This window comes from Tenrec ecaudatus, chromosome 1 (genome assembly GCF_050624435.1).
Source record: "Tenrec ecaudatus isolate mTenEca1 chromosome 1, mTenEca1.hap1, whole genome shotgun sequence".
Taxonomy (NCBI): domain Eukaryota; kingdom Metazoa; phylum Chordata; class Mammalia; order Afrosoricida; family Tenrecidae; genus Tenrec; species Tenrec ecaudatus.
The window spans coordinates 56,935,102-56,962,574 of NC_134530.1; the positions used below are offsets into that span (position 1 = coordinate 56,935,102).

Genomic DNA, 27,473 nt, shown 5'->3' on the forward strand with positions numbered 1-27,473 from the left:
AATATTTGAAACTGTTGATCCAATTCATGTTGGAGTGTTTAAACAAGCAGACATCTTCTCTTACCTTTTCAGGAAACGTTTTTATTAGCAAAAAAGTTCTGCTCCTCATTTCATTCTTGTAGAAGCCTTGTGTTTGGTTCCTTTTGTTGGCGGGTCGATGATGAGATGCAGGACACAGGATTTCCTAGTCCATCAATAGTAGGTGGTAGTGGGATGAGGGCGCAGTGGTTTGGGTTGATTATTTGATTTTTAGTTCCAGGGCACCCTTTTCTGTAGGTATACACCAGTCTTAGGGCGACAGCCTAGCTTGTCTCGCAGGCACTGCAGTTTGGGAGAGCCCCTTCGTCATGCCCTTAAGCTGAGGAAACCTGTCGTGGCACGATGCTTTAAGTCTTTTCTCACTCGTAGGAGCATCAAGACATTGTCTGCTATTTCGTGGACAGAGATTATACACTTTGGTACATTCTGAATTTAGATTTAATATTTGTCACTTGGCTCCTCCAATCCAACAGGAGCTTGTTGTTTTTTTTTTTCAAAGATTTTAGAAAATAATTTTATTGGGGGCTCATACAACTCTTATCACAATCCATACATACATCAATTGTATAAAGCACATTTGTACATTCGTTACCTCATCATTCTCAAAATATTTGCTCTCCACATAAGGCCCAGGCATCAGCTCCTCATTTTTTCCCTCCCTCCCCGCTCTCAACTCCCTCATGAACCCTTGATAATTTATAAATTATTATTGTGTCTTATCTTACACTGTCCAACGTCTCCCTTCACCCACTTTTCTGTTGTCCATCCCCCAGGGAGGAGGTTATATGTAGATCCCTGGAATCGGTTCCTCCTTTCCAACCCACCCTTCCTCCACCCTCCCAGTATCGCCACTCTCACCACTGGTCCTGAAGGGATTATCTTCCCTGGATTCCCTGTGTTTGCAGTTCCTATCTGTACCAGATGGTCTAGCCAGATTTGTAAGGTAGAATTGGGATCATGATAGTGGGTGGGGAGGAAGCATTTAGGAATTAGAGGAAAGGTGTATGTTTCATCGTTGCTACACTGCACTCTGGCTCATCTCCTCCCTGTGACCCTTCCATAAGGGGATGTCCATTTACCTACAGATGGACTTTGGGTCCCCACTCAGCACTCCCCTTCATTCACAGTGATATTATTTTTTGTTCTTTGATGCCTGATAACTGATCCCTTCGGGACCTTGAGATCACACAGGCTGGTGTTCTTCTTTCATGTGGGCTTTGTTGCTTCTGAGCTAGATGGCCGCTTGCTTACCTTCACGTCCTTAATACCCCAAATGCTATATCTTTTGATAGCCGGGCACCATCAGCTTTCTTCACCACATTAGCTTATGCACCCGCTTTGTCTTCAGCGATCGTGTCGGGAAGGTGGAGCTCATGTTTTATAATACTCTAACTCCCGAACTAAAAGTTCAGTCAAACCTGATGGGAGGGCTGGTTTCACTGGATCAGGAAATAAAGTCAGAAGTTATGTCTTAGACAAGGTGCCTTCCATGACACTGGGCCAGTGTGGCTGCCCCATTGTATGGGGTTGACCAGGACACAGCAGGAGCTTCAGCGCAGTGCAAAAGTGGAGGGTAGTGGGGTTCAGAAGAGTGAAGCGTGTCTGTACCAGTTTTCAACTTAAGAGGAGAAAGGATGAGAGTTCTTACCCATCTTCTTTTTCCCTCCTTACTTCGTGTTTCGTGGCTGCCTGTCCTAGTGGAGCCTCCTTACGTCAGCCTTTTCTACCATGGAAACTCTGTGGACTGGTTCACCTGTCCTTTGGACTCGATCCTTAGAATCTGACCTAAAAAATGCTGAACTCACTGTCACTGCGTCTCGACTCCTACCCACCCTACAGGACACGGGAGGAGTGCCTGGGTGGGGGTGGGGGGTTGAGGCCGTAACTCTTTACAGGAGTCGAAAGCCACATCTTTCTCCCGGGAGCTTTCTCCTGGTGGTTTTGAACGGTTGCCCTGTGGTTAGCAGCCTGATGGGTAGCCAGTGTCCAACGCCCAGTCCTCTGAAGAAGGGCCGCTCCCCTGTCCTGATGGCAGGCTTCTGCCCTGAGCTGACCTGCTCTCTACTGCCATGGGGCTCCATGCGTCCGTCCCACTCGGGTCAGGGTCAGGCCAAGGCAGCTTATGATGACGGGGATTGTTGCACTTCCACTCCTGGCCTTTCACTACAAAATGTATCTCCCTCCCTCCCCTCCCCGCCCCCCCGACACCCCACACCTTAGCCATGAAAGAGTCCATAAAAATGTAAGAAAACCAATGCAAAAATTTATATTTTATTTGAATTCAAAAAATTTAAAATTGCTTTCAAATTCTGGAAAGTACCATAATGCAGGCCCCCAGTCAGGGAGGAAGCCTCATATACAGAGACAGATAAATTAAATGTATATATTGCAGACAAGCCAAGAAGGTGCGTAGATACATATTTACAGCACTGGATGTTTTCTGAAAACCATATTTATACATTTTGTTACATTTACAAAAAAGGCTTCCACTACCGTTTACCTACAATAATGAAAAAAAATGTACACCTCTTTTTTCTCTCTTTTTGGTACTGTACAAACTTTGTATAATAAAATATATCTCTGTACAAAAATTTTTTTGTTTTTGTTTTACTTTTTAGGTTTTTATCATGGGATGGCGGTGGCTAGTATGGTGTGAATGGCGGCTGAGGGGCCTCTGGAGAGTGAGAGAAAAGGCCAGAGGTGGCAGGGGGTGATGCACAGCTGGGTGCTGGGTGCCCCACCAGCAGGTGCTCCTTGGGCACCTCGTGGGATTCACAGGGAGACACGGGGAGTGGGCTGGAGGAGGAATCCACTGGTGGGTCTGGAAGGAGGCTCACAAGGGAGAAGGGAGCAACCAAGGAGCTTGCTGCTTTGTGTCCAGGGAAAGACAGTGATGAGAGTGTGAGTGTGTGTGGCCGGACTGGAGCCTTCCCGTCCAGCCCACAGACAGTGGGACACAGAGGGCGAGTGGACAAGGGTAGGCTCCGGTCATTGCCAGTTCCCATTGAACCTCTTCATTTCAGTCCCTCTCAATCTTTCATTGGTTCAAAACCCAGAATCTGTCTAAGAGTCTGGTGTCCCTGCTAGGCCACCCCAAGCATTTCTGTTTTCTAACTCAGTATGTGACAGGGACATCTGAAGCTGCAGGCCACACCAGGACAGGGTGCTTAAGCCCACAGGGACCTTCCTGGGGACAGAGCAAGAGATGCTCTGGCGGCACTAAGTGTCATCTTTAACTCCTAAGCTCCCCGACTGCACTTGACTAGAATAAATCAAACCCATTTGCAGGGAGTTAGAAAGAATGTTGACTGTCCTTCCTACTTTATTTTTTTAAACTCAGGAGCTACCAGGTCCTTTGCCTGTTGTGGTCATGGGATGCTGGGCGCCGAGGGCCAGGGCCAGTTCCAGAAGACCTGGGGCACTGGGCCCTTGCATTGAGGCTGCCCTGGAAGAGGCCTCACCTCAGGTAAGACACACAGGTTCCCTGCCGGCCTACGAGAGCTCCACTAACTCCTCCCTTGTCTCTGGGGCTGTCTAGACCTGGCTTCTGGCAGCTGGTGTAGTTGACTTTGGGATCAGGTGGACCTGGGTTTTGATCCTGAATCTACATTTACGGCATGGTTTCAGTCTCACTTTCTTATCTGTAAAATGAAAATTGCAATTCCTACCTTGGAGGCTGTTCTAAGGTTAAAAATAAATACACCTAAGTGGTCAGGCAGAGAGAAGACACTCCGTACGTGTGGTCACCGCGGGCTGGAGACTGGCTGGGGCAGACTCTCTCCTGTCCCGCGCCTACCAGCTGCCTCCGGGTTTGGCATCCTTGTCTGGATCACAGACTCACTTCCTCTTCTCACTGCCAATCCTCAGCCAGGCTTGACCTTGAACTCATGGCCAGATTCTGGCCCCCCACCCCCACCCCGCCTACTCATCCTTCCCAGGGCCCAGAATGCAGAATACATTTTTATTTAACTCACTGGGTTTAGAACACCAGAAAAATTATGTTGGAAAAATAAAGACATCGATTTCTTAACTCTTAAGATTTGTGTCTGCCCTTGGGGTCCTCCTTGCTGACATTTGGCAGATGAGACTGTCCACCTGCAGACAGCTGGCTTCTGCATTCTGATAACTGTGGGATGCAGGGCCCTGGAACCTTCACTGCATCCTCGCAGTGGGGACAAGGTGTTGGCTCAGCGCCGAGAGCGTAGCTCCCTCTTCACCCTCCTCTGCAGGGCAGGGGCATCTTGTACACAAATTTCTCTTTTTAATGCTTCTCTGGCTTCTTCTCAAGGAGTCAAATGAAGACGTGTGTGTAAGTGTGTGTGTGTGCACAGGCCTACACACACGCACACAAGTTGAGTTGCTATTGTTAAGTCTGTGAACGTTTGTCTGTCTGCAGCCCCTCTTCCTTTACTGCCCCAGCCAGGGCCCGGTAGGGCCCTGTCCAAGGTGACCGGTACAGATGGTGCCAGGGCCAGACAGAGCCCAGTCCAGGAGGAGCAGGTAGAGGTGGAGACACAGACGAAGATGGGCACTGGGCTCAGGGGAGCTCACCTCCTGCCCCCTGGAGAACTGGGAACAAGCAGATGACGGCAGAGTTTGTAAACTGGGAGAAGCCATGGGCAGGAGAGGAGGGCAGAAGAGGGCAAGGCCAGGCAAAGAAGGAACAAAGGGGTAAAGAATGAAAGAAAGTTAGTGTTTTGACCCTTTTCTGTTGCTTTTTAAATCTTCCCATACTGGGGGCTGTCGGACCACTTGTGAGCCTCCCTGTGTGTTTGTGTCTTGCTCTCGGTCCACATGGGGATGAGCTCCTGCTACTCTCCCAGCTCTCTATCGATCATGCTTCATGGGATCGTTGGCTGAGCCCGGTGAGTCAGAGGGCGGTACCTGGACCCTAACCCAAACCAAACTTGTTGCTGTCAGGTCAGTACAGGCTCATAGCAACCCCCTGTGGGTTCTGAGACTGTATTGTTTTGGGAGTAGAAAGCCACTCAGAGCTGCCGGTGGTTTCGAACTGCCAACCATGAGTGTCGCAGCCCAATGCTTAGCCACTATGCTGCCAGGGCTCTTGTTCTTAGTGACTGTGTGCTCTGGTGCAAGGGGATTCGTATTTGATGCACAGCGCTTTCTCCTGTGCAATGAGAATAATGGACAGTGGTGGTTCGGTGGTAGGATTTTCACCGTCTGCTGAGGACCCCTGGGTTCGAGCCACTACCCATCTGTCGGTGGAGGCCTGGTGGGTGCTATGACATTGGACAGGATCGGCAGTTTCCAGACGGAGACAGTGTAGGAAGAAAGGCCTGGATATCTACTTTGGAAAACCAGCCAATGTCAACCCTGTGGATCTCCATGGTCCTGTCGCAAAGGGGGCCTGGCGGTGGTGTGGGACCAGGCAGCATTTGGCTGGGTGGTGTGTGGGGTGCCTGGGGGCGGGGCCCAGCTGGACAGCAGCTGATAAAAACCCAGAGCAGTGAGGCTAGTAGTCAGGGATGCTGCATTCATTTGGCCTGTCAGGCCCATCAGGGGCTCAGAACAGGGTCTGGCACAGAACGAGATGTCAGCGACTTTTCCTGTCGCCCCCACAGGTCTGGCCCAGGGCGTGGCACACAGCTGTGCTGCCCGCTCTGCTCTGGCTTGGGTGAGGGCGTGTGTCCTGGTGGGTGTCCCCGGGCCGTCACGGGGCGTTTGTGTGGGTGGGGTCTGCCGTGCCCCCCCCTCTGGCTGGGGCCTCCCCTCCCCGCATCTCACCGGCTGGCAGCGGCGGGCAGCCAGGCCTGGTGGCTATACGGCTGTGCACACGGTGCTGACGGTGAACTCCGCCTCGCTGGCCATGATGTCTGTGGGCTGGATGCTGCGGTCGTACATCGGGTTCTCGAACGTGGCCCGGACACCGGTGTTTTCGTGGCCTGCGTAGCCGTTGAACGGCACTTTGGGTCTTCTCCTGGGAGAAGTGACAGCGGGGCTGAGGCGGTCACAGAGCACGGGGTGGGCAGGCCGCCTTCCTTTCCAGAGACTGGGCGCTGCGCTGGCACCTGTCGGTGACGCCCCCCCCCCCCCGCCCTCCCCGCCAAGGTGCCCTCCTGGCGCACCTGTGCTTGTAGAGATAGAGCACAAAGCCCGCGATGATGAGCGCGATGAAAGGCACCAGGATCGCTGCGGCCACCGAGCTGCTGTTGGAGGCAAAGTGACGGCCGATGGACTCGGGGTCGGACTCCAGCAGCCTCAGGTCTGCAACACGCCAGAGGAACAGCTCCAGTCAGAGGGCACCGTCTGAGGCGGCAGGACCTCCAACACGCCCCGCAGAACCTGACTGTGGCCCCAGCCTGGCACGGAACTGCCCCACAGAGTTGGGGGGCAGAGGGGTGCTCCCCAGGGACCCCCCTCAGGCCTGCCCCTGTGTGCAGGCCATGTGCTGGCTGGCCTGTATGGGAAGGCCTCTGCTCACTCCTGGGGAAGGACTCTGGAGAGGAACTGAAATCATGTCTCAGGGTAAACTCTTAAAATGGAGGAGCCCTTTAGAAGTTTCCAGACGTCTTTGGGCCAGAGAAGCATTTTAGTAGAAGAAACCTTTTTAAGGGAGTCAAAATATAAAACCGGTAAGAGTGGAACTGGTTTGGTTGGAGGGTGAGTGGGGAACGGGGAGCTGGAAGCTTCCACCTCTCAGTCTGCCCTCTCCCTGCCTGTCTCCTTCACCCTGAATCTGTGCGCTCAGAACACAATTATACCGGGCTTTCCATGTCAAAGGAGCCCTGGCGGCATAGGGGGTGATGCATTAAGATACCAACCACAAGGTCAGCAGTTCAAAGCCACCAGCTGTTCCACAGGAGAAAGACAAGGCTTTCCAATCTCAGAAATCTATAGGGCAATTCCACCTTGTCCCATTGGATCGCTATGAGTCAGAACTGTCTCAATAGCAGTGAGTTTGCTCATTTTGGTTTCTCTGCTAAAGAGTCCTGAGTGGAATGGGGTTCTACTGTGACACACATGGGTCACCTTGATAGCAACTGGTGGCGGCCCCGGCCAAGAGCCTGACCTAATTGAGGGGGCTGAGGCGCAGAGAGAAGGACGGGCTGGCCTTAGGAGTTAACGAGCCAGGAGAGGAGAGAGAACAAGACCCCTGACTTTCTGAGGTCTTTCCAGTTGGTTAGGCTGTGGGGCTGAAGGGAACGGTCTTCACATATTTAGGGGGCTACCATGTGGAAGGAAAAGAGAAAGACTTCCAACAAGATGGACGGACATGGCGGAGGCAACAATGGCCTCAGACAGCAGATTGGGAGGATGGTGCGGTTCTGGGCAGTGCTGGTTCTGTTGTTCAAGGGGCGCTGTGGGTCAGAATCGACCTAATGGCAACGGACATCGGCAAGGACAGCCGCACTTGTGTGGAAGAGAGAACAGCCTTAGGCCGTGCAGCTCAGAGGGCAGAGCGAGAGCAAATAGCGGGGAGCAGGGCAGGGAGGAGTGGGACTGACAAGGAGGCAGAGTTCTGCTCCCTGTAGGAAAAGGTTTACTGAGGGCCACAGCGAGGAAAATGCAATGGGATGCCTTGACTGAGGGGCTCCAGGACTGCCTCCCGTCTCCTCTTGCATTGCTTCTGAGAAACCAGGCCACCCTCCTGCCCTCAGAGTCACTAAGGCTTTAAGCCAAGAGCAGTCTCCATGGTGAGGATGCTTGGTGTTGGTAACCCACAGGATGCCGGGCAAGATGCCAAGGCAGCAGATGGGCGGGAAGCCTTTATGAGGCTCGGTTCCCATCTGTACAATGGGGCAGCAGTGCTAACCTTTGAGGAGCTTGCTGAGGAGGAAATGGCACCGCAGGTTAAGGTGGCCCTGAGAGCCCCAACCATGAGTTCGTAAGGATGTCTTTCCTCTGGGGATGCCTGAGGGTGACCTGAGGTCAGGTAGTGTGGCAGAGGGCAGATTCTGGAACCTAAGGGTTTTTTAATTGGGGTCTCTACGTGTTTGCTTTTGGAGAAAGATTCTATAGCTTCTATCAGAATTTCAAAGGCATTCCTGGTCCCCCGAAGGGAAGAATCCCTGTCTTAGCTGGTTGAACCCCACTAACCCTCTCCCCTCAACCCCAACATACATAGTTTCTCCCCACACCCATGAGCTCACGCTTCCAAGGGACAAGTGCTAGTTACCAAGTCTTTGAAAGCCGAACTGCCCAAAGCCTTGGCCCTTGACCGAGCCTTGGTAGACGAAGGTGCCTCCGGAGGACTCCGAGGAGACCTGTGATGGTAGGAGCAGAGGTAATAAGATCAGGGCAGTACTCAGGAACACACACACACACACACACACACACACACGCATGCCGCCAGATGGGGGTTGCCACCAACCATCCACCCAGAGTATGACACACAGACAACACTTTCCACACCAAGGCAGGAACAGATGGATGTGCTGGGAGTGGGACTGAGGTACCAGCTCCTTGTGTTAATTAGTAAGAAATGCTCTTTTTTCTACTCGTCAAGTCTCTTGGTTTGCCTGTGCCCAGTTTCTCATTTGTAAGCCAGAAATAATATGCCAAAGGGGTACTCTGAGGATGCAGTGGGTTAATATAAATAAAGCACTTGGAACATGTTAGAGGCCCCAGATCCTTGGCAAGGAGCCCTGGTGGCATTGGGCTGCTGGCCGAAAGTTAGTGGTTCAAATCTACCGGCTGCTCCTCCGGAGAAGAGCGAGGCTGCCTGTTCCCATGGAGATTTCCAGACTGGGAAATTATACATGGGGTCACTATGAGCAGGAATGGGTTTGCTGGCCATGGTGGATTAGTACTTTCTAGGCATTATTAGGGTGGGGAAAGACAGGCTTTCAGGACAACGTGGAACAGATATCATGGTTCAAGTGCGCTTTGGAGAGTTCATCCAGGTCTAATAGCTATTGTCTCCCTGGGTGGTGGCGTAACTAATGCACACATGACAGACACGAGTGCACAAATATCTCGCCTGGGGGCTCCTTGCCTGAGGAGATTTGAGCTGCTGGGGCACTTTCCAATCCAGGGCGCTCGATTCTCAGGGTGGAGCCCCCTGGCTATGGAGCTGACTCCCCACCTACCCTCCTCCAGCATGCGCTGGGTGACTGCCCCACAGCAGTGGCCAGGTGGTGGGCTGTTGCCTCAGGCAGTGCTCCAGTGGCTCCCGGCCCTCCACTCCACTCCTGGTCCCTTTGAGGTCCTCCCCCCAGCCTTGACCCTTGTCCTCTTCTTTCTGGCAGCTAGCGTGGGGGAGGGGTGCGGGGGGGTGTCTGTTGTTCCTGCAGAACTTTTGGACTCTCACTATGACAGCGAGTTCTTGGACAGCCCAGGGGAGCCAGAAGACGTCCTTGAACTCGCAGATAAGCCCTTGGGGAAGGCATGTGCTTTTTTATGTAATGCTAAGTCACTAAAATCACCAGCCTCATGCCAGTCCTCCACCAGCTCTTCCTGTCCACGAGGATGCAACCTGGCTGCTCTCTACTCCTCCTGACCCACCAGGACTTCCCCTTTGGCCCCACCCATTCCTCTCCTGGTCCCAACGGTCCAAATCAGGGCTGCTGAGAGAAGGTGCTCGGTGGAATCCTGCATTCTCAGAGGGCACCAGGCTTCATGCTACTGCCTGTGAATAGAAGGTATGGGCGAAGGAGCATCCTTGGGGACCAGCTCGAGAAGGACCTAGGATGTAGCGAGTCTTTTCTGCAAGAGAAAGCAAGGAGGCTAATCTCTTTGGCCAATATCTCTGTCTCAAACTGGGCTAACTGGTCCACAATCCGAATCCTCAAATGTGGCGAGCTGTTCGGGGTAGTCACTCGGAGTTTGCCACTTTCCACTGTTCCCCCCCAGCTTAACCTTCAACTTATTTGCATGCACTTTTCTATCCTTGGCCCTCAACCCTTTGCTTTCTGCTCTCATTGCAGAACTTGCTCCTCTGGGCTCTGAGTCTCCTATGTTTCCCTGTCCACTCTGTTAAGATGAGAACTCCCTTGCTCCTAGTCCTGGCCCATAGAAAACTGCCTCCCAAGTTTCCCCCTTCATCCTGGGGGTTTCCATGCCTGTATCCCGATCTCTTCCATGGCAGTGATCTCAGGCTCAGGGAGGGGGTGGGGCATGATGAGTTCAAGGACAGACGGAGTAAGAGCTCATTGGACTTACATGCCCATCTAAAGACCAGTGGTCATCTTTGAACTTATTTACAAAGATCTCCACCGGCCCTGTGATCTGGTAGACCTGGAGCAGGAGATGGAAATCTTCTTTCTTGTAAATTCCTAAAAATAAAAAGACAGTTTGGCTATAACTTGGAAAATCTGGGAAATTCAAAGCCTGTTTTGAATTTGAGTGTGTGTGTGAAGGTAATTCCATGTGTGTGGGATGCAAAAGGGTTTCCCCCAGGTTGTATCTTGCATTGTATGCTAGGCTTAGGATGCTGCTTGCTAGAGCATGGTGGGTAGTCAGCTGCTCAGAGGTTATCTCCTTGAGGGTATCAGCCATCTAGAGCAATCAGACCCTATTGTCTGTCCCTCCATGAGTGGGGCCCACTCCCTGCTGACAAGGATAGTGGATTGCTTCCCTGAAGGAGAGCCCAGAGTCAAGGTCAAGCCAGCTCAAGGAGGATCAAGGTTAAGCTGCCATCTTGAATCTAGGATCCGCCCATCTTGTCACATGTGTACCCTTAGTCCCTCCCCTTTCTATTGTGTGTACACCCCTAGCTCATCCCCTTCCTGGCGCGCATGTGCCCATTGGACAGCCCCTTCTTGTTACATATGTGTTTACCTGTAATCAGGGTTCCTTGCATGCCCCCTAAGTATATATAAGCTGTGATTGGAAATATACTCTCTCTCCTCCTCTCTCTTGTGTCACCTCCATGTGAGCCACCAAAAGGGGTTGAGGTAAGCATGCTACCATTAAATGTCTCTGACTCCTATAGTTTACCTTCTCCTATCTTCTATGACTTTACTATAATCTTTACATATTATCACTGTATAAGTGTGCCTTCGGCCCCTTCGGTTGTTAGAGGCTGGTTTCCTCTGACACGTGTGCAGCTGTGTGTGACTGGATGTTGACATAATCCTGCGCTGCGCTCCTGTAAGCAGGCGAGGACAGAGGTGAGTTTGGGTAGGCTGAAAGTGAGTCTGTGTGGGAATGTGCATAAGTGATCATAAGCAACTGGATTCGGGTGATTGTGAACCTTGTGCTGTGGGAAAAGAACAATATGGTGTCGTCTGTTTCACTGCGCACTGCACCCGAGGGTGCAGTATCATTCTGTGAGGGCAGGCCTACGGGGAGTATAGGAGAGTGTTTCTGGCTATGTGCGAAAATAGTGAGTTTGGTTTTGGTTTGGTGGAGAAGCTGAACTGAGAACCACAAAGTCCGTGGCTCAAATGCCCCAGCCAGTTTGTGGGAGAAAGATGCAGCTGCCTGTGCCCTTAAAGAGGGACAGTTTCAGAAACTCCGTACGGGGTTGACAGCAGCTGGAACGGACTTGATCGTAGTGGGTTGGGGGTTGGGCCTTTGTTTATGAGTTCTGTATACATTCACATGATTAGCCCTTTATCACGAAGTCACAACAGACTGCTCCCCTCCCTCCCACCAGATGAGTCTGAGCCTTGCATGACAGGCCACGACAGGTGACCACTCAGCCTTACCAGCCTCTCTGCTTTCACCAACCCGGCTTGCTCCTTACCAGCCAGGTGCAGCTCCACGCCGCTGTGATCTATCATAGTGGCATTGACTTTGCTGTTGGCAACCTGGAAGCCAGTCACTCTGAGCATGGCTGGCTGCTTCTTCCCTTGGTACTCATAGGCTCCTTTCCACAGAGAGTTCTTGGCAAAGACATCTCCAGGAACTAGAGGAATTGGGAACAGATGGGAGACCAGGAAAGGGATTTTAGAAGGGTGAAACCCGCTGTCCCACCCCCACTCCCTCACTGACATGGTTTCTTTCACCCCCAGGTCTAACGTGGGGAGTGTGGTAGAGCTCTCTGGCTATCCTGTGGTCCTCTGGTGTTTCAGAGCGGATGGGTGGAGGGAAAGAGAGCAAGAGTAGATATGAGCAAAGCAGGAAGTTAATAAGCAAGGGAGGGAGGGAGTTAGCAAGAGAAGAGAGAAGGTACAGGTAGAAGGGGGATAAAGAGGGAAGGGAATATAGAGAAATAAAAGATGGAAAAAGGGAAGAAGGAAGCCTAGAGAAAGCTCACATGTCAACACAGTGTGTGGCTAGGAACACGGGTCCACAGTGTCAGCAGTTCTGGAGTCTAATCTTGGCTCCATCACAACACTTGTCTGACCTCGGGAAGGGTCTCAGCTTCCTCACTGTACAGGCCACACCTGCGGTTCTGTGAATGTGGGCAGTCAGACCAACCTCAGCAGGGCGACTGTAGGGGGCAAATGATCTCCTGTTGCAAACCATGTGTCCCAGGTGTTGGGGCACACTGAAGCACCCAGAGAGTGGCAGCTATGACATCGCTATTTGTCTTTATCATAATTGTCTAAGCAAGTATTATGATTTCTGTTTTACTGAAAAAATGCATCAAAGTTCAAGAGGTGAGACTGGTGTTGCCCAAGGACACAGCTAACCAATGACCACAATGAAAACTGAGTTTGTGACTCCAAATGTAGTCCGTCCTTCCGTCCTTCCTTCCTTCCTTCCTTCCTTCCTTCCTTCCTTCCTTCCTTCCTTCCTTCCTTCCTTCCTCCCTCCCTCCCTCCCTTCCTTCCTGTCTAGCATACATGCTGATGTGGCAGAGAAAAAGACATGATTCAAGAGGACAAGGTAGTCTGTGCTGAGAGCATACTTCTCAGGTCACGCCTGCAATTTTGTGTCCAGAGCTGGCCCTCACACGTGGAAAGGCACACGCAAATGCAACACAAAACAAAGTCAGTTGCCGTGGCATTGATGATAACTTGTAAGGACTCCCCTGTGTGCCAGAACAGAACTGTGCTCCACAGAGTTTTTAAGGGCTTGTTTTGGGGGTGTAAATGGCCAGGCCTTTCTCCCGAGGCACCTCTACTTGGACTTCAACCCCCAAAACTTTTGGAAAGCACCCAGCGTTCACCATTTGCACCACTCAGAAACCCAAATACCTGTCTTAAAAATGAAAGCATTTATCCACGGCTCCCTGGGCAGGATTGGTGTTTATGTGTTTGATTCAAGACATAGAGTTTTATGTGTTTGACTCAAGACATAGAGCTCCCGGTGAGGCTGGGCTCTGTAGGACTAATAACTCTGGCATGTGCAGTTCTAGCTTTGAAAGGGCCTCGCTTTCTCTTCTGGATGAGTTTCCTGCTTCTGCCAGGTTCACCTCCTTCTGAAGCCAGACTGGGGTTAGGTGTGGGTGAGGACATCGATCAGGGTCTAAGGTAGCTTCCATGCCCTTTCATTGATACTCAGGTTTCCGAGTAACTGGATGAAGGAAGCCACATGCGTTTCCTGAGCCAAAGGGATCTCTACTGTACATACCTGACGCTTGGCTGAGCGGTGGCTCCCGGGCTGTGTTGATGGGCCGCCCACTGGGCCGGACCTCTGCTGGGGAAAGAGAACAGGAAAAAACAGGTTCAGCCCGGCATCAGACGGTTGGAAAACAACGTCCATGTCTCTGACATCACATCAGTGGGTTCCTTGAGGCCTTTCTTATTGTTCTCTCTCCAACCAGGAGTCTCACTTCCTTTTGCACCAAGGACCCACTGACAGTCGGGTGATGTGCATGGCCACCTTTTCAGAATAAGACAATTCAAAGGACTGTAGCGTAAATCAACTATATTAACTATAGGTAGTGAACTACGAAGGGACATCAAAACATGGATGGCAGAATGGAATTAAAAGATAAAAGTAAAAAAATATAAGCTTTATTTTTCAACACCAGCTTCATGATCAAGACACATTTGTATGTGATGATACCAACCATTTAGTCCATCTTTAAAAAAAACTGAGGGTCCTGAGAATGTAAACATGCCAATCTTTTTTTTTTAACATTATGAATCGAAGAAAAATGGGTGCCCTTTAAAGATTTTTTTTTTAAGACTAAGGAACAAAAAGTCAGAAAGAGCCAAATCAGGTGGACGCCTAATGATTTCCCACGGAATAACACAAGTGTCCTTGTTTGATAAGAGGAACGAGCAGGAACGTAGCCATGGTGGAGAAGGACTCTCTGGCAAAGTTTTCCCAGCCACTTTTCTGCTAAAGCTTTTGCTGCTTTCTCAAAACACTCTCCCAGTAAGCAGTTGCTACTGTTCTTTAGCCTTCCAGAAAGTCAGCAAACCAATAGGCACAAGCATCCCAAAGAACTATTGAGGTGACCGTTGCTCTCGACTGGGCAGTTTTTGCTTTGCCGGACCGCTTCCACTTCTTGGTAGCCATTGGTTTTGATTGAGCTTTGTCCTGCTGGCTAAGTCATGTTTCATCTCCAATGACAACTATTTCAGGAAATCCTTCAGTTTGATAGTGATTAATGCATATATGAAAAAGGAAGAGAGACTCATGACTGAAACGCACTCACAGAACCTCCAGCAACCAGAAACAGTCAACAGAGCAACATCTCCAATAGCAAAATAAAAGAAATAATAAAAATCAGGGCAAGGGCAGAGTTAAGCAAGTGGGAAGACAAGAGCACAATGCAAAAAGTCAGTGCACCCCCAGAAGAATTTACTTTAGAGGATGGCACTGAAGCTGCAGCTCGCGGAGAGGGGAATGTCTGCTCAGAGCACACGGGAGCAAATGAAGGGGGAGGAAGATAGTGGAGCACATCCTGGCCCACCAGTCCTGGAGGACGATATCCCTGCTCTGAAAAGCCAATGCACAGGGTGGGCCATATGGCTGATCCTACTATGAGACACACCGTCCCTCGCTGGCCCAGGGCCCTATGGGAGGCAACACCAGAGACTCAGTATCGGGATTGGCCCAGAGTGACCCCACAACACTGAGGCAAAACACTAAAGGCATGAGCAGAGCAACGGGGTGATCAGAGCAGGGAGCTCCCGAGGGAGGACAAAGGACAGACTCTAGAGCCAGAGTGTGGCAACCCATTGGACCTGACTGGAGGACATATCTAGAGTTCAAAAATCAGACCTTGATCTATTTACAGGTTTTTCTTTAAAAAATTTTTCTTTTAATTAATTATTATTTTATGGGTCATTGGTTTTCTTTTTTGTTATCATCACTTTTTTCTAATTCATTACCTGTCTTGCTATGCCTTGTTTTTTGGTGCATATGATCTCTACAGATCTATCTAGGTAAGATAGGCTGGATGATCAGTCTGGAGGAGAAAACAACAGGACCAATGGTTCCGAGGGGACATAGGAGAGGTGGGAGGCAGGGGTAAGGAGGTGGTATTGAGCAACCCAGGGACAGGGGAGCAACAAGTGATCCAAAATTAGTGGCAAGGAGGGTGTGAGAGGCCTGGCAGGGATTCAGCAATGGCAATGTAACTAGAGAAATTACTGAAACCCAAATGAAGGCTGAGTATGATAGTGGGACAAGAGGAAAGTAAAATGAAATAGAGGAAAGAACTAGGTGACAAAGGATTTATAGAGGTCTAAATACAGGCATGTGTATATGTAAATATATTTATATAGGATGGTGGGGAAATAGATCTACGTGCATATATTTATAGGTTTAGTATTAAGGCAGCAGATTGACATTGGACCTCCACTCAAGTACTTACTCAATGTAAGAACACACTGTCCTATTAAATTGGCATTCCATGATGCACACCTACCCGACACGATCACTGAAGACAAATGTGTGCATAAGCAAATGTGGTGAAGAAAGCTGATGGTGCCTGACTATCAAATGATATAGCATCTGGGGTCTTAAAGGATTGCAGATAAACAAGCGGCCATCTAGCTGAGAAGCAACAAAGCCCATATAGAAGAAGCACACCAGCCCGTGTGACCACCAGGTGTCAAAGGGATCAGGTATCAAGCATCAAAGAACAAAAAATCATATCATTGTAAATGAGGGTGAGTGCAGAGTGGATACTCAAAGCCCATCGGTAGGCAACTGGACACCCCCTTATTGAAGGGTTGTGAGGAGGAGATGAGTCAGTCAGGGTGCAGGGTAGCAATGATGAAACACACAACTTTCCTCTAATTCTTAAATGCTTCCCCTTCCCCCACTATCATGATCCCAACTCTACCTTACAAATCTGGCTAGACCAGAGGATGTACACTGGTACAGATAGCAACTGGAAACACAGGGAATTCAGGACAGATGACTCCTTCAGGACCAGTGGAGGGTGGAGGGAATGTGGGATGGAAAAGGGGAACTGATTACAAGAATCTACATATAACCTCCTCCCTGGGGGATGGACAACAGAGAAGTGGGCGAGGAGAGATGTTAGACAGTGAAAGATGACAAAATAATAATTTATGAATTACGAAGGGCTCACGAGGGACGGGGAGTTGGGAGGGAGAGGGAAATGAGGAGCTGATACCAAGGGCTCAAGCAGAAAGCAAATGTTTTGAGAATGATGATGGCAACAAATGTACAAATGTGCTGGACACAATGGATGTATGTATGGATTGTGATAAGAATTGTATGAGTCCCAATAAAATGATTTAATAAAAAGTCAATGCAACACAAAGCTCGTTCTTTGAAAGGATCAATGGCATCGACAGACCACTGTCAGACCTAACTGAGGGGAGGAAGGAGCACACAGCAGGGAAATCACAATGGACCCCCCAGATCAAAAGGATAATCACAAAGTACTACCAAAGCCTGTATTCTAACAAGTTCAACAATGTGGAAGACATGGAAAAATACTTGGAAAGAGCAATCCCTCCCTAGATTATCCCAGACAGAGGCCAAGAACCTCAACAGACTCGTAGCAGCAGAAGAAATAGATATGATTATCAAGAAACCACCAATGAAAAAGACCAGACGGCTCCACAGGAGAATTCTACCAATCATTCAGGGAGGAGCTGATACCGATCCTTCACAAATTATTCCAGAGCAAAGCAAAAGATGGCAACCTCCCAAAGTCCTTCTATGAAGCCAGTATAACTTTGATACTCAAACAGGGCAAGGGTCCCACCGGAAGAGAGAACTACAGACCGATATCGTTAATGAACACAGATGCAAAAATCCTTAACAAAATATTGGCCACTAGAATATGTAAGCATATAAAACATCATCCATCATGGGATTCATTCCAGGGATGCAGGATGGTTTAACATCCAAAAGTCCATCATGATGTCCCCTCACCGGAGCATACCACGACAGAGGACAATACTGGGGACACAGAGCTGGGGAGTGAGTCCTGTCTGACACCTCCCAAAGGGGGGGAACCTAGAAGGGAACATAACAGATCAGCAAAGGGAGCAAAGTAAAGCCACAAAGACCCCGAGGAGCCCCCAAAATAGACTTCAGGCTAGGAAGGTTAGTTCCCAGAACCCGCCAGGACCAGTGGTGAGGTAGTCATGAAGGTCAGCGGACAGACCTGGAATGATGTATTCATTTTCATATTTTTCTCTTTTTATTCAGTCTTTTGTTTGGTCTCTGTAACGGTTGTTTTTCCAACTTATATATGATATGCATGGGAAGCAAGTCTCAGAAAGGAATGGGACCTACAGTTCTGGAGCGACTTGGGGGGAGGAGGAGACAGGGGAAGCGAGTGATGAGCAAACACACCATAGAGAGGGGGACAACTAGGGAATTAAAATTAACAATGACTAGGCTGCAGCGATCCTGGGGGTGCTGGAGCAACAGCAATTTAGCTGAGAGGAATTACTATGAGGCAGAAGGGCGAGGGTGATGGTGGGGCAGGAGGAAGGTTAAAAGAAACAGGAAAGATTTAGGAAGCAAAGCTATGGACAGAGGTATAAACATAAGTGTGTACATATGTAAATATATTAATTCATAAAAATAGGTATTGGCCTCTGTCCATATATTTATATGGCAAGACATTGAGGAAGTGGGCAGACTTTGAGCCTGTGCTCAAGTCCTCCCTCAATGCAAGAACACTTTGTTCTCACAACCTGGCATTCTGTGATGTTCACCCTCCTAGGATGATTGCTGAAGACAAAATGGGTGCACAACCAAGTGTGGTGAAGAAAGCTGATGGTGCCCGGCTATCAAAAGACATAGTGCCTAGGGTCTAAAGGCTTGAAGGTAAACAAGCAGCCATCTAGCAGAGAAGCAACAAACCCACATGGATGAAGCACACCAGCCTGTGTGATCATGAGGTTTCGAAGGGATCAGGTAACAGGTATCAGAAGACCCAAAGCAAGCAAACAAACAAATATATTGTTGAGAATGAAGAGGGTCAGAGCAGAGACCCCAAGCCCATCTGTAGACAATGGGACATCCCTCACAGAAGGGTCACAGGGAAGGGATGAATCAATTAGGGCACAGTATATTACCGATGAAACACAATATTCCTCTGGTTCTTTGAGGCTTCCTCTCCTCCCACTATCCTGACCCCAGTCCTGCCTTTCAGTTCAGACTAGACTGGAGCATGCACACTAGTACAGAGAAGAGCTCATGACACATGGAATCTAAGTCAGATAAACCCTTCAGGAACAGAAATGGGAGTAGTAATACCAGGAGGGTAGGGGGAAGGTGGGAGGAGGAGGGGAAGAAGGGGGAAACCGATCGCAATGATTGATGCATGATCTCCTCCGCCTCCAAGGGGGATGAACAACAGAAACTGTGGGTGAAGGGAGAAAGTGGTTGATGTAAGATATGAAAAGAATAATAGTTTATGATTTACCAAGGGGGCATGAAGGTGGGAGGGGAGAGGGAGGGAAATAAGAGGAGCTGATATCAAGGACTCGAATAGAAAGTAAATGTTTAGAAAATGATGATGGCAACATATGTACAAATATGCTTGATACAGTTGATGTATGGATTGTTATAAGAGCTGAAAGAACCCCAATAAAATGATCTTTTTTTAAAAAAGAAGTACTTCAGGATTTCGATTCCACGTGTTTAACATTTCCCCCGAATGCTCTGCTCGTGTCTGCAGCTGATCTGGGCACAGCAAGGTGGCACCCATCAAACAGAGTTCGTGTAACTCTCAGTCAGAACTGCGCAACTTGAACCAATCGAGATGTCTGGTGTTGGCTACTGCTGATGCTGCTCTTCATCTGTCCTCTTTATTCACTTTAAAAGCTTTATTGACATGTATTTCACATACCACACACAATCATATTAAATAGAGTCGCACAAGCAGCACCACCAGCAGTCCTAGAACCTTTTCTTCCTCTTGTGCTCACTGCTATTAGCTCCCTACTTGCCTGTGACCTCATATACAGGAACACACACACACACACACACACACACACACACACACACACACACACCCAACAGCAACAATAACAAAATAGACCAGAGAAAAATCTCAACTGAAAAGAGGAAATATTAAAAACTAGACCAAGTTAAAAATAGGTCAAAAGGGAGATCAAGTGATAAGATAGTACATTTTAACCGACTTCTCCATAATTGAATTTACAATGCTCTCTGCTTGATTGCAAGACTAAGACTATTCATATCCCTGCACTATGGTCAGAGGGGATTCACCAGAGGCCTAATGCATGTACTGACCCTGCACGTGCAGCTCCACTATTATCCAACAAACAAAACTCTCAAAACTAAACTCACTGACTCCTAGCACCTCTGTAGGACAGGGTAGAATTGCACCTGCGATTTGTGACTAGACACTGCTTACATTAACAATGGGGGTTGGTGACAGGGCACAATTTTCAATAACATTCTCACAAAAGCAGAACCATACCTACCAGATCAATACATGCCATAGGAAAGCATGGAGGGCATAAAATATGGTGGTTGTGGGACACCATTCAATGGGCACCTTAAAGCAAGGGCTCGGAACCAAAGTCAATGGCTGCCAATTCCATACTGTGGTGGCAGCCATCTGTTTTAGCCTTAAGCCCAACGGTTGGAGGTGAGTTTGAGATAAAGCTGGTTCACAGTGGCGTTTCCACATCAAGTCCTTTTTAGTGTAGTCTATGAAGGATGTTGTGCGCCTTGAAAGGACAGAGTCTCAAGTCCCAGTAGTGTATGGCACAGGGCCTGGGTGACCAAGGGCTGGATAGAAACTAGGTCAAAACTTTCCAACTAGCAATATAGCACAGGCTTATTCTCCCCTTGGGTTCTATGTAAGTATAGTTAAGCATTTTCCCCTAAATAGGTTGCTCCTCCCCATTTACACTACAACAGAGACGTAAACACCTACTAGATGCACATGCTCCCTTCCCCCATCCTAACTTGACTTTCCAGTAAGGTTCGCTTATCACTTTTGTAAGAGTCTGTTGATTTGGATGTCAGATGGTGGCAACTGAATGGTCTTCTCCTTTCCCCCCAATCTTGAAAGACTGATGCCAGCGAAAGTGAGGGCTCCTCTGCCAAAGCAGTTTTTACGATGTCCATACAACTAACTCAACTCAATGCCATCAAGTCGATGCCAACTTATAGCGATCCTCCGGGCAAGGTAAAATTGGCCCCACAAGTTTCCAAGACCGTAATTCTTTGAGGGAGTAGAAAGTCCTGTCTTCTTCTTTAAAAAAAATAATTTTATTGGGGACTCACACAACTCGTATCACAATCCATCCATCCATCCATCCATCCATCCATCCATCCATCCATCCATCCATCCGTCTGTCCGTCCGTCCGTCCACCCGTCCGTCCATCCATCCATCCATTGTATCAAGCACATTTGTACACTTGCTGCCATCATCATTCTCAAAACATTTTCTTTCAACTTGAGCCCTTTGGTATCAGCTCCTCATTTTTTTCCTTCCCTCGCTTCCCTCCCTCCCTCACGAACCCTTGATAATTTACAATTTTTTTTCATGTCTTACACTGACCGATGTCTTCTTTCACCCACTTTTCTGTTGTCCGTCTCACAGGGAGGGGGTTATATATAGATCATTGTGATCAGTCCCCCCCCCTCCCCTTCCCCTCCAGGTATTGCTACTCTCATTATTGGTTCTGAGGGGTTATCTGTCCTGGATTCCCTGTTTCCAGCTCTTATCTGTACCAGTGTACATGCTCTGGTCTAGTCAGATTTGTAAGGTAGAATTTGAATCATGAAGTGGGCAGGGGGGAAGGAAGCATTAAAGAACTAGAGGAAAGTTGTATGTTTCATTGGTGCTATACTGCACCCTGACTGGCTCTTCTCCTCCCCGTGACCCTTCTGTAAGGGGTTGTCCACTTGCCTACAGAAAAAAAAGGAAAGACAGTCCTTTCTCACTGGTGGTTTTGAATTGCTGACCTTGTGGTTAGAAGCTAAAAACATAACTACTACACCACCAGAACTCCTAGTAATATATACATATCAATATAATATATATTTTGTAATATACACAGTGAGGGGTGATATATGGCTCATGGACACTAGGCAGACTTTCTAACTCATTGCTTGAGAGACAGGGTTAAAGTTTACACGACCGGAGTCCAGAAGCCTGCCATGGTGTACATCCTTATAGTAGTGGACTCAAAGATTATTTATCCTTCTGGGATTGACTAACTTCATTCAGTGTAATGGTTTCCAGGTCCATCGATGTCGTGATGTGTTTTTTTGGTTGTGTCACTATTTTTTAGGGATGCATAATATTCCCTTGTGTGAATGCCAGTTTCGTTACCCATTCTACTGGTTTGGTATTTGGGTGTTTCCAGTCTCTTGCTATTGTGACCTGTGCTGCAAGACACATGTGAGAACATACATTTGTTTGCATACTGTCTCTTTCCTCTTCAGGGTACAGACCCACTAGTGGTACTGCTGGATTGTAAGGGATTTCCATTCCCAGTTGTTTTGGGTCGTGTCATGTTACTTTCCATAATGGTTGTATGCGTTCACGGACCCACAGCATTGTATAAAAGTGTTCTGTACTTTTGAATTGAGCTGTCATTGTGGGTGTAAGGTAATATCATAATTCTAATTTGCATCTACAGATGGCTATTGAGCATAAGCATTTTTTTCATGTGTTCGTTAGCCATTTGAGTGTCATTTTTGGTGAACTGTTTGTTCATGTCTTTTGCCCATGTTTTAGTTGGGTCATATATTTTCTTATTGAGGTATTGTAGAGTTCTATAGATTTTGGTAGTTAGATCCTTGCTCATTGTGTCATTGCTAAACACCCTCCCACCCCCACCCCACAATCTGTGGGCTCTCGTTTTGCTCTTTTGATGTGCATAAACGTTTTAATTTTGGAAGCTCCTAGTCATCTGTTTTGTTTCCCACTGTGTGTGCTTCTTTTATTATACTTGGTAGTCTACATATTTCCTGCAATAGGGTCCTTACGTTTGTCCCAGTTTTCTCATTGAAGATCTCTAAAACTTTGGGGCTTACACTGAGGTCTTTAATCCATCTTGAGTTCATTTTTGAGCACGGGGAGTGATATGGGTTCTGTTTCATTCTTCTGCATGTAGAGATCCAACATTTTCCAACACCATTTGATGACAAGGCTGTCTTTATTCCACTTGATAGTTTTTGGTCCTTCATCAAAGATCAGTTGTCTATGGCCTGATGCATTTACTTGTAGGTTTTCTGTCTGTTCTACTGGTCTATGTATCCATCAGTGTATCACTACAAGGTTGTTTTGATTACAGTGGCTATGTAGTATGTGGTGTAGCAGGAGGCAAGGGCTCTGGTCTGGATCTTCTTTTTAAGAAGATTTTTACTTATCCTTTATCTCTTCTCTCTCCATATACAATTGGTGTTTAGTTTTTCCATTTCTTTAAAGATTGAAGTTGGGATTTGTAACAAGATTCCGTTGTTCCTATAGAACGCTTCAGGTGGTACTGACATTTTCACAACAGTAAGTCTGCCTATCCATGAACATAGGATATTCTATTTATGTAAGTTAAAAAAAATTTCTTGTAATAGTGTTCTGTAGTTTCTTTGTACAGGTCTTCTGTTTCTCTGGTTAGGTTTATTTCTAAATATTTTGTCTTTTGTGTGGTTATTGTAAGTAGTGTTGTTTTCTTAATATCTTTTTCAGAACTCTCTTTGCTGGTGTACAGGAACCCAATTGATTTCTTCTTGTTAATCTTTTATCCCATTACTTTGCTGAATCCCTCGACTGTTTCCAAGGGTCTTTCTGTGTTCTTTTTGGGTCTCACCATCCCCCCTAAACAGCACTGATTTTATTTTTTTAAAAAGAGACCCTAATGAGATTAAGAGAATGTATTTCTGAAAGACCTACTCTGTGACCATCTTCATAGAAATAAACAAATGTGTGTATGAATTAGAACTCTAGTTGCGATAATTTTTTACATCTATATTTTATTACTAACAGATTTTTTTCCTTCTGAAAAATTTTTGACTTGTCTCTATAGTTCTAAGCTTTCATAATGATGTGATCTTGATAATTTCACTTTTAATTTCTTGTTCTGGGAAATTATTTAGTGACATTTTCAATATGAAAATTTTACCTTTAATTTCTGGAACGTTTTCCTATACCATTTATTTGATATGTTCTTCCCTTAGTTGATTGTGGAGTCTCTTATCTTTTCATCTGTCTATTTTTTAAAGTGAGGTTCTTCTTTGAATCCCTGCTGGACCAGTCAGTTAAGCACTAGGCTGCTAACTTCAAAGGCAGTGGTTTGAACCCACCCAGCTGCTCTGCAGGAGGACAACGAGGCTCTCTGCTTCCATGAAGACTTCTAGCTTCAGAAACCCTATGCAAAAGGCAGACGCTGTCTTACAGGGTTACTCTGAGTTGGAATTTAATCAATAGCCGTGGGTTTGGTTTGGGTTTTTCCTGAAAGGAAGATATTTTTAATCCATTTTTTTTCCCTGTGAGATCCGCGAGGGTTCTGGCAAAGGAGGCATTTCTGTTTCAGTCTTCGACTTTTATTTGTTTATTTGAAAATAATTTGTATGTCACAAATAATCCAAGTCATTTTCGTTTCAATTTTCCCTCTTGTTATGTCGCATCTGATCAGTATTTGGGTCTGAAGGATAAGGAATCTGGAGAGACGTGGCCCTTCTCTCTCTCTCTCTCTCTAAATATTTATTTATATATATTTATTTCCCCCTTTTGTGTGGAATATAATATACATAAAGAAACACACATTCTGCGCATTGCGTAGCCTATCGCATCCGATCAGTGACAATATCCCGTTAAAACACCCACCCTGCATTCGTTGTGCTTCTTTTTAAGCCCCACCCTCCTTACTTTTCCCCTCCCTCTTTCCCCACCATGATCCTGGCCTCATCTGAGTTCTTGTCCTTTGGGGTGAAAACCTTTTTTTCTTTATAATAATAGAGGGAATATTTGTGAAACCAACTTATTTTGCTGAGAATAATGTTCTCTATTTTGTCCATGTCTTGAGGTGTCTGACAGACTGGTCACTGTTTTTGAAGGATGCATAATATTATGTTGTGAGACGGTATCACTTGGTTTATCCGTTCCTCTACAGATGGGGTGTTTGATTGTTTCCATCTCTTTGCTCTTATAGGGATTTTTGTAGTAAACTTGGGTGTACATACATCTGTTTGTATTTTGTTCTTTATTGCTTTGGGGTATATACCAAGTAGAGAGATTGCAAGATCGTAAGGTATTTGTAGTTGTTTAGGGATGTGCCATATTGACTTCCCACCCACCATGTATGCATGCTCCAATCTCTCCACATCCTCTCCAGCATTGGCTATTTTCTGTTTCTTTGACTTTTGCTGAGTGTTGGTATGAAGTGGTATCTCATTGTTGCTTTATTTTGTATTTCTTTTATAATTAATGAATGTGAATATTTCTTCATATTATTGTTGGCTTGCTTGATTTCATCTTTAATAAGTTGTCTATTATGTCTTGTACCCACTTTTTGGATTGGGTTATTTGTATTTTTCTTATTAAGGTGTTGTAGTTTTCTGTAGAATTTTGATATTAGCTCTTTCTATAGATTATTGAAATCTTTGCTAAATATTTTTCTCCAATCTGTGGGTCCTATTTTTATTCTTTTAATAAAGTTTTGATGTACAAAATTTATATTTTGTACATTTTAGAAGGTCTTAGTATTGTATTTTTAGAAGGTCTTAGTATTCTATTGTGTCTTCTGTAGTGTGGATATTTTTCATTATATTTGGTATTTATGCCTTGTATTAAGGCCCTTTAAATTTGTTTCTATTTCTTTTACTGATGGTCTTTGGTTTTAGGGCTTATATCTGGGTCTTTAGTCTAGCTTAAATTATTTTTGTACATGGTATGAGGTATGCGTTCTGTTTCAGTCTTTTGCATGTGGAGATCCAATTTTTATAGCACATTTATTGAAAAGTATACCTCTGATATATTTAATGTGTGTTAGTTATGTTTTTTTAATCCAAGACCTGTTATCTGTAGGGTTTTGGTTGTATTTCTTGGTTCTCAGTTCTAATCCATAGGTCTACATGTCTATCATTATACCAATACCAAGCTGCTCTGACTTCTGTGGCTATATAATAGGTTTTTAAATTTGGGAGTGAAAAGCTTCCTGCCTTGTTTTTGGATAGTTTTTGCTTATTTTGGGCTTCTTTCCTTTCCATATAAAGTCACTGATTAGTTTATCCACTTATTTGAGGAATTGTGCTGAGATAGGAATTGCATTGACGTTGGTAATATTGACATTTTCACTATATTTACTCTTCCTATACAGGAGCAGGAAACAGTCTTTCATTTGTGTCTTGGTTTCTTAAAGAAATATTTTGTAACTGTCTTTGTATAAGTCTTTTGTTTCTCTGGTAAGATTTATTCCTAGATATTTTATCTTCTGGGTAATTATAAATGGTATTGTTATTTTCATTTCCTTTTTGGTGTCTTAATATGTAAGAATTAAACTGATTTCTATATGTTGATCTTATAGTTTGCTATGTTGCCAAAATTTTCAATTAGTTCCAGCAATTTTCAAATGGAACCTTTGAGATTTTTCTCTAAATAGGATTCTATCATCTGCAAACAAAGAGCGTTTTGTTGATCCTGGTGCATGTGGATGCCTTTAATATCATTTGATGTCTTATATTTTAATCATCATTCAACCAAAAAGTTGAAAATGACATTCCTTGATTATGTATATAAATCTTTAAAATTTTGTTATGGTTTAAATATATGTCTGGAGTGGAAGGAAGTGGCAGCTTAGTTGGCCAGGTAGAGATCCACTTGTATTATTATTGTTGATCTTTTTCTTTAAATTAAATCACATTTTAAACCTTAAAAAATGTACTTAAAAAAAGAGACTTCATATCGCTCCAATAGGTGGACAACAAATATTACTTTCTGAAAAGAAAAGAAATTTATAGCAATTTGTAACAAATAAAGCATGTTATAAACTTCTAGTTCTCATAAAGTCTCTAAACCTGAAGCCGCTCTCTCTTTGTGGAAAGGCAGTATCGCAATGTGGCTAAAGGCGTGGATCCTAAGGTCAGACTGTAAGCGTTTCCATTTGAACGCTGTCCCTCACCGCTCTGTGAGCTTAGGCATCACATTTAACATCCCTGGGCTCCAGTTCCCCAAATATTACATGAAGGTACAAGTAGTCCCTGCCTCATAGGACTGTTGTGAGCATGAGAGTAACTGTATGAAGTTCTTACAATAATGCCTGGCACACAGTGGAAGTTCTTACAATAATGCAGGCACACAGTGAGATGAACCCTTGTAACAAAGGGATCGATGCCATTGTAGCACCAAAGGATCCCTTATCTTTTCTGCACTTGGGCATCATCTTTTCCAGGAAGCCTTCCTTGACTTTCCCGTTTCCTCCCTTAGGCTGAGTCCATGTTCTCCTTCCTCATTCCACGGCCTCTGTGTTTCTCAAGGTACTGCTGTACCTGCTGCCTTGTCTGTCTGTCTGTCTGCTCTGTCAGCAGGGTGGGAGCTCCTTCAGGGCAGGCTTTGTGTCTTTCCCTCCAGCCCCCTCCAAGCTCAGCACAGGTTGGCAGAGTGACAATGCTCAATCAATAGGGAATGAGTGAAGGAAAAGGGCTGGGAGGAGGCCTGGAATACCTTGGTGATTCCCAAATGAGGTGTGGGTGTTGCTGCTTTATCAAGGTTATACTATTTGTGAGATTTTTATCCCCTGCCAGATGAGTACGCATAAGCTTAGATGGTCTGTAACCTCAAGCAGAACAGGGTGTGTGTGTGTGAAACTTGGGATGTCTTCAGTAGGTGCCTCTCTTTAGATTGCTCTGTGCTTGGTCTCTTAGAAGCCCAGCATTTCAGGAAACCAGAACCAGGACCCAGGTCCTGGACACCCTTACCTTAATGGGTTGCTGAAGAGTAGGCCCCAAAAGGATAAGTCCCCGTGCTAATCCCTCACTCAGCTCTCACTGCCATCGGGTCTATTCAGATTGAGAATGACTGTATAGGGCAGAACTGTTTCTTTGGGTTTCCAAGGCGGGAACTCTATAGGAATAGAAAGTCTTGCCTTTCTCCCGAGAAGCAGCTGGAGGTTCTGAATTGCTAACCTTCAGTTAGCAGCCCACTGTATAACTGTTACACCCATGAATTTACCATAGGCAAAGGATCCTTGCAGATAGAATT

The 27,473-nt window shown here is 46.4% G+C and overlaps 1 protein-coding gene across 3 annotated transcripts in view; it reads right to left on the reverse strand.

Moving 5' to 3' along the window:
* Positions 1 to 2,319: 2,319 nt before the first annotated feature.
* The window catches only part of CSMD2 (CUB and Sushi multiple domains 2), a 781,206-nt gene continuing 756,052 nt past the window's right edge, over positions 2,320 to 27,473 (reverse strand). For 2 of the 3 annotated variants that reach the window (XM_075553739.1, XM_075553731.1), the window contains 7 exons: positions 13,465 to 13,530; positions 11,690 to 11,851; positions 10,162 to 10,274; positions 8,177 to 8,264; positions 6,126 to 6,264; positions 5,785 to 5,977; positions 2,320 to 4,642 (listed from right to left, as the gene is read on the reverse strand). In XM_075553739.1, the coding sequence (XP_075409854.1) occupies positions 5,818 to 5,977; positions 6,126 to 6,264; positions 8,177 to 8,264; positions 10,162 to 10,274; positions 11,690 to 11,851; positions 13,465 to 13,530 (728 nt within the window). In that variant the 3' untranslated portion in view covers positions 2,320 to 4,642; positions 5,785 to 5,817. The remainder of the gene's footprint in view (positions 4,643 to 5,784; positions 5,978 to 6,125; positions 6,265 to 8,176; positions 8,265 to 10,161; positions 10,275 to 11,689; positions 11,852 to 13,464; positions 13,531 to 27,473) is intronic. The other variant, XM_075553737.1, reaches the window with a different exon arrangement.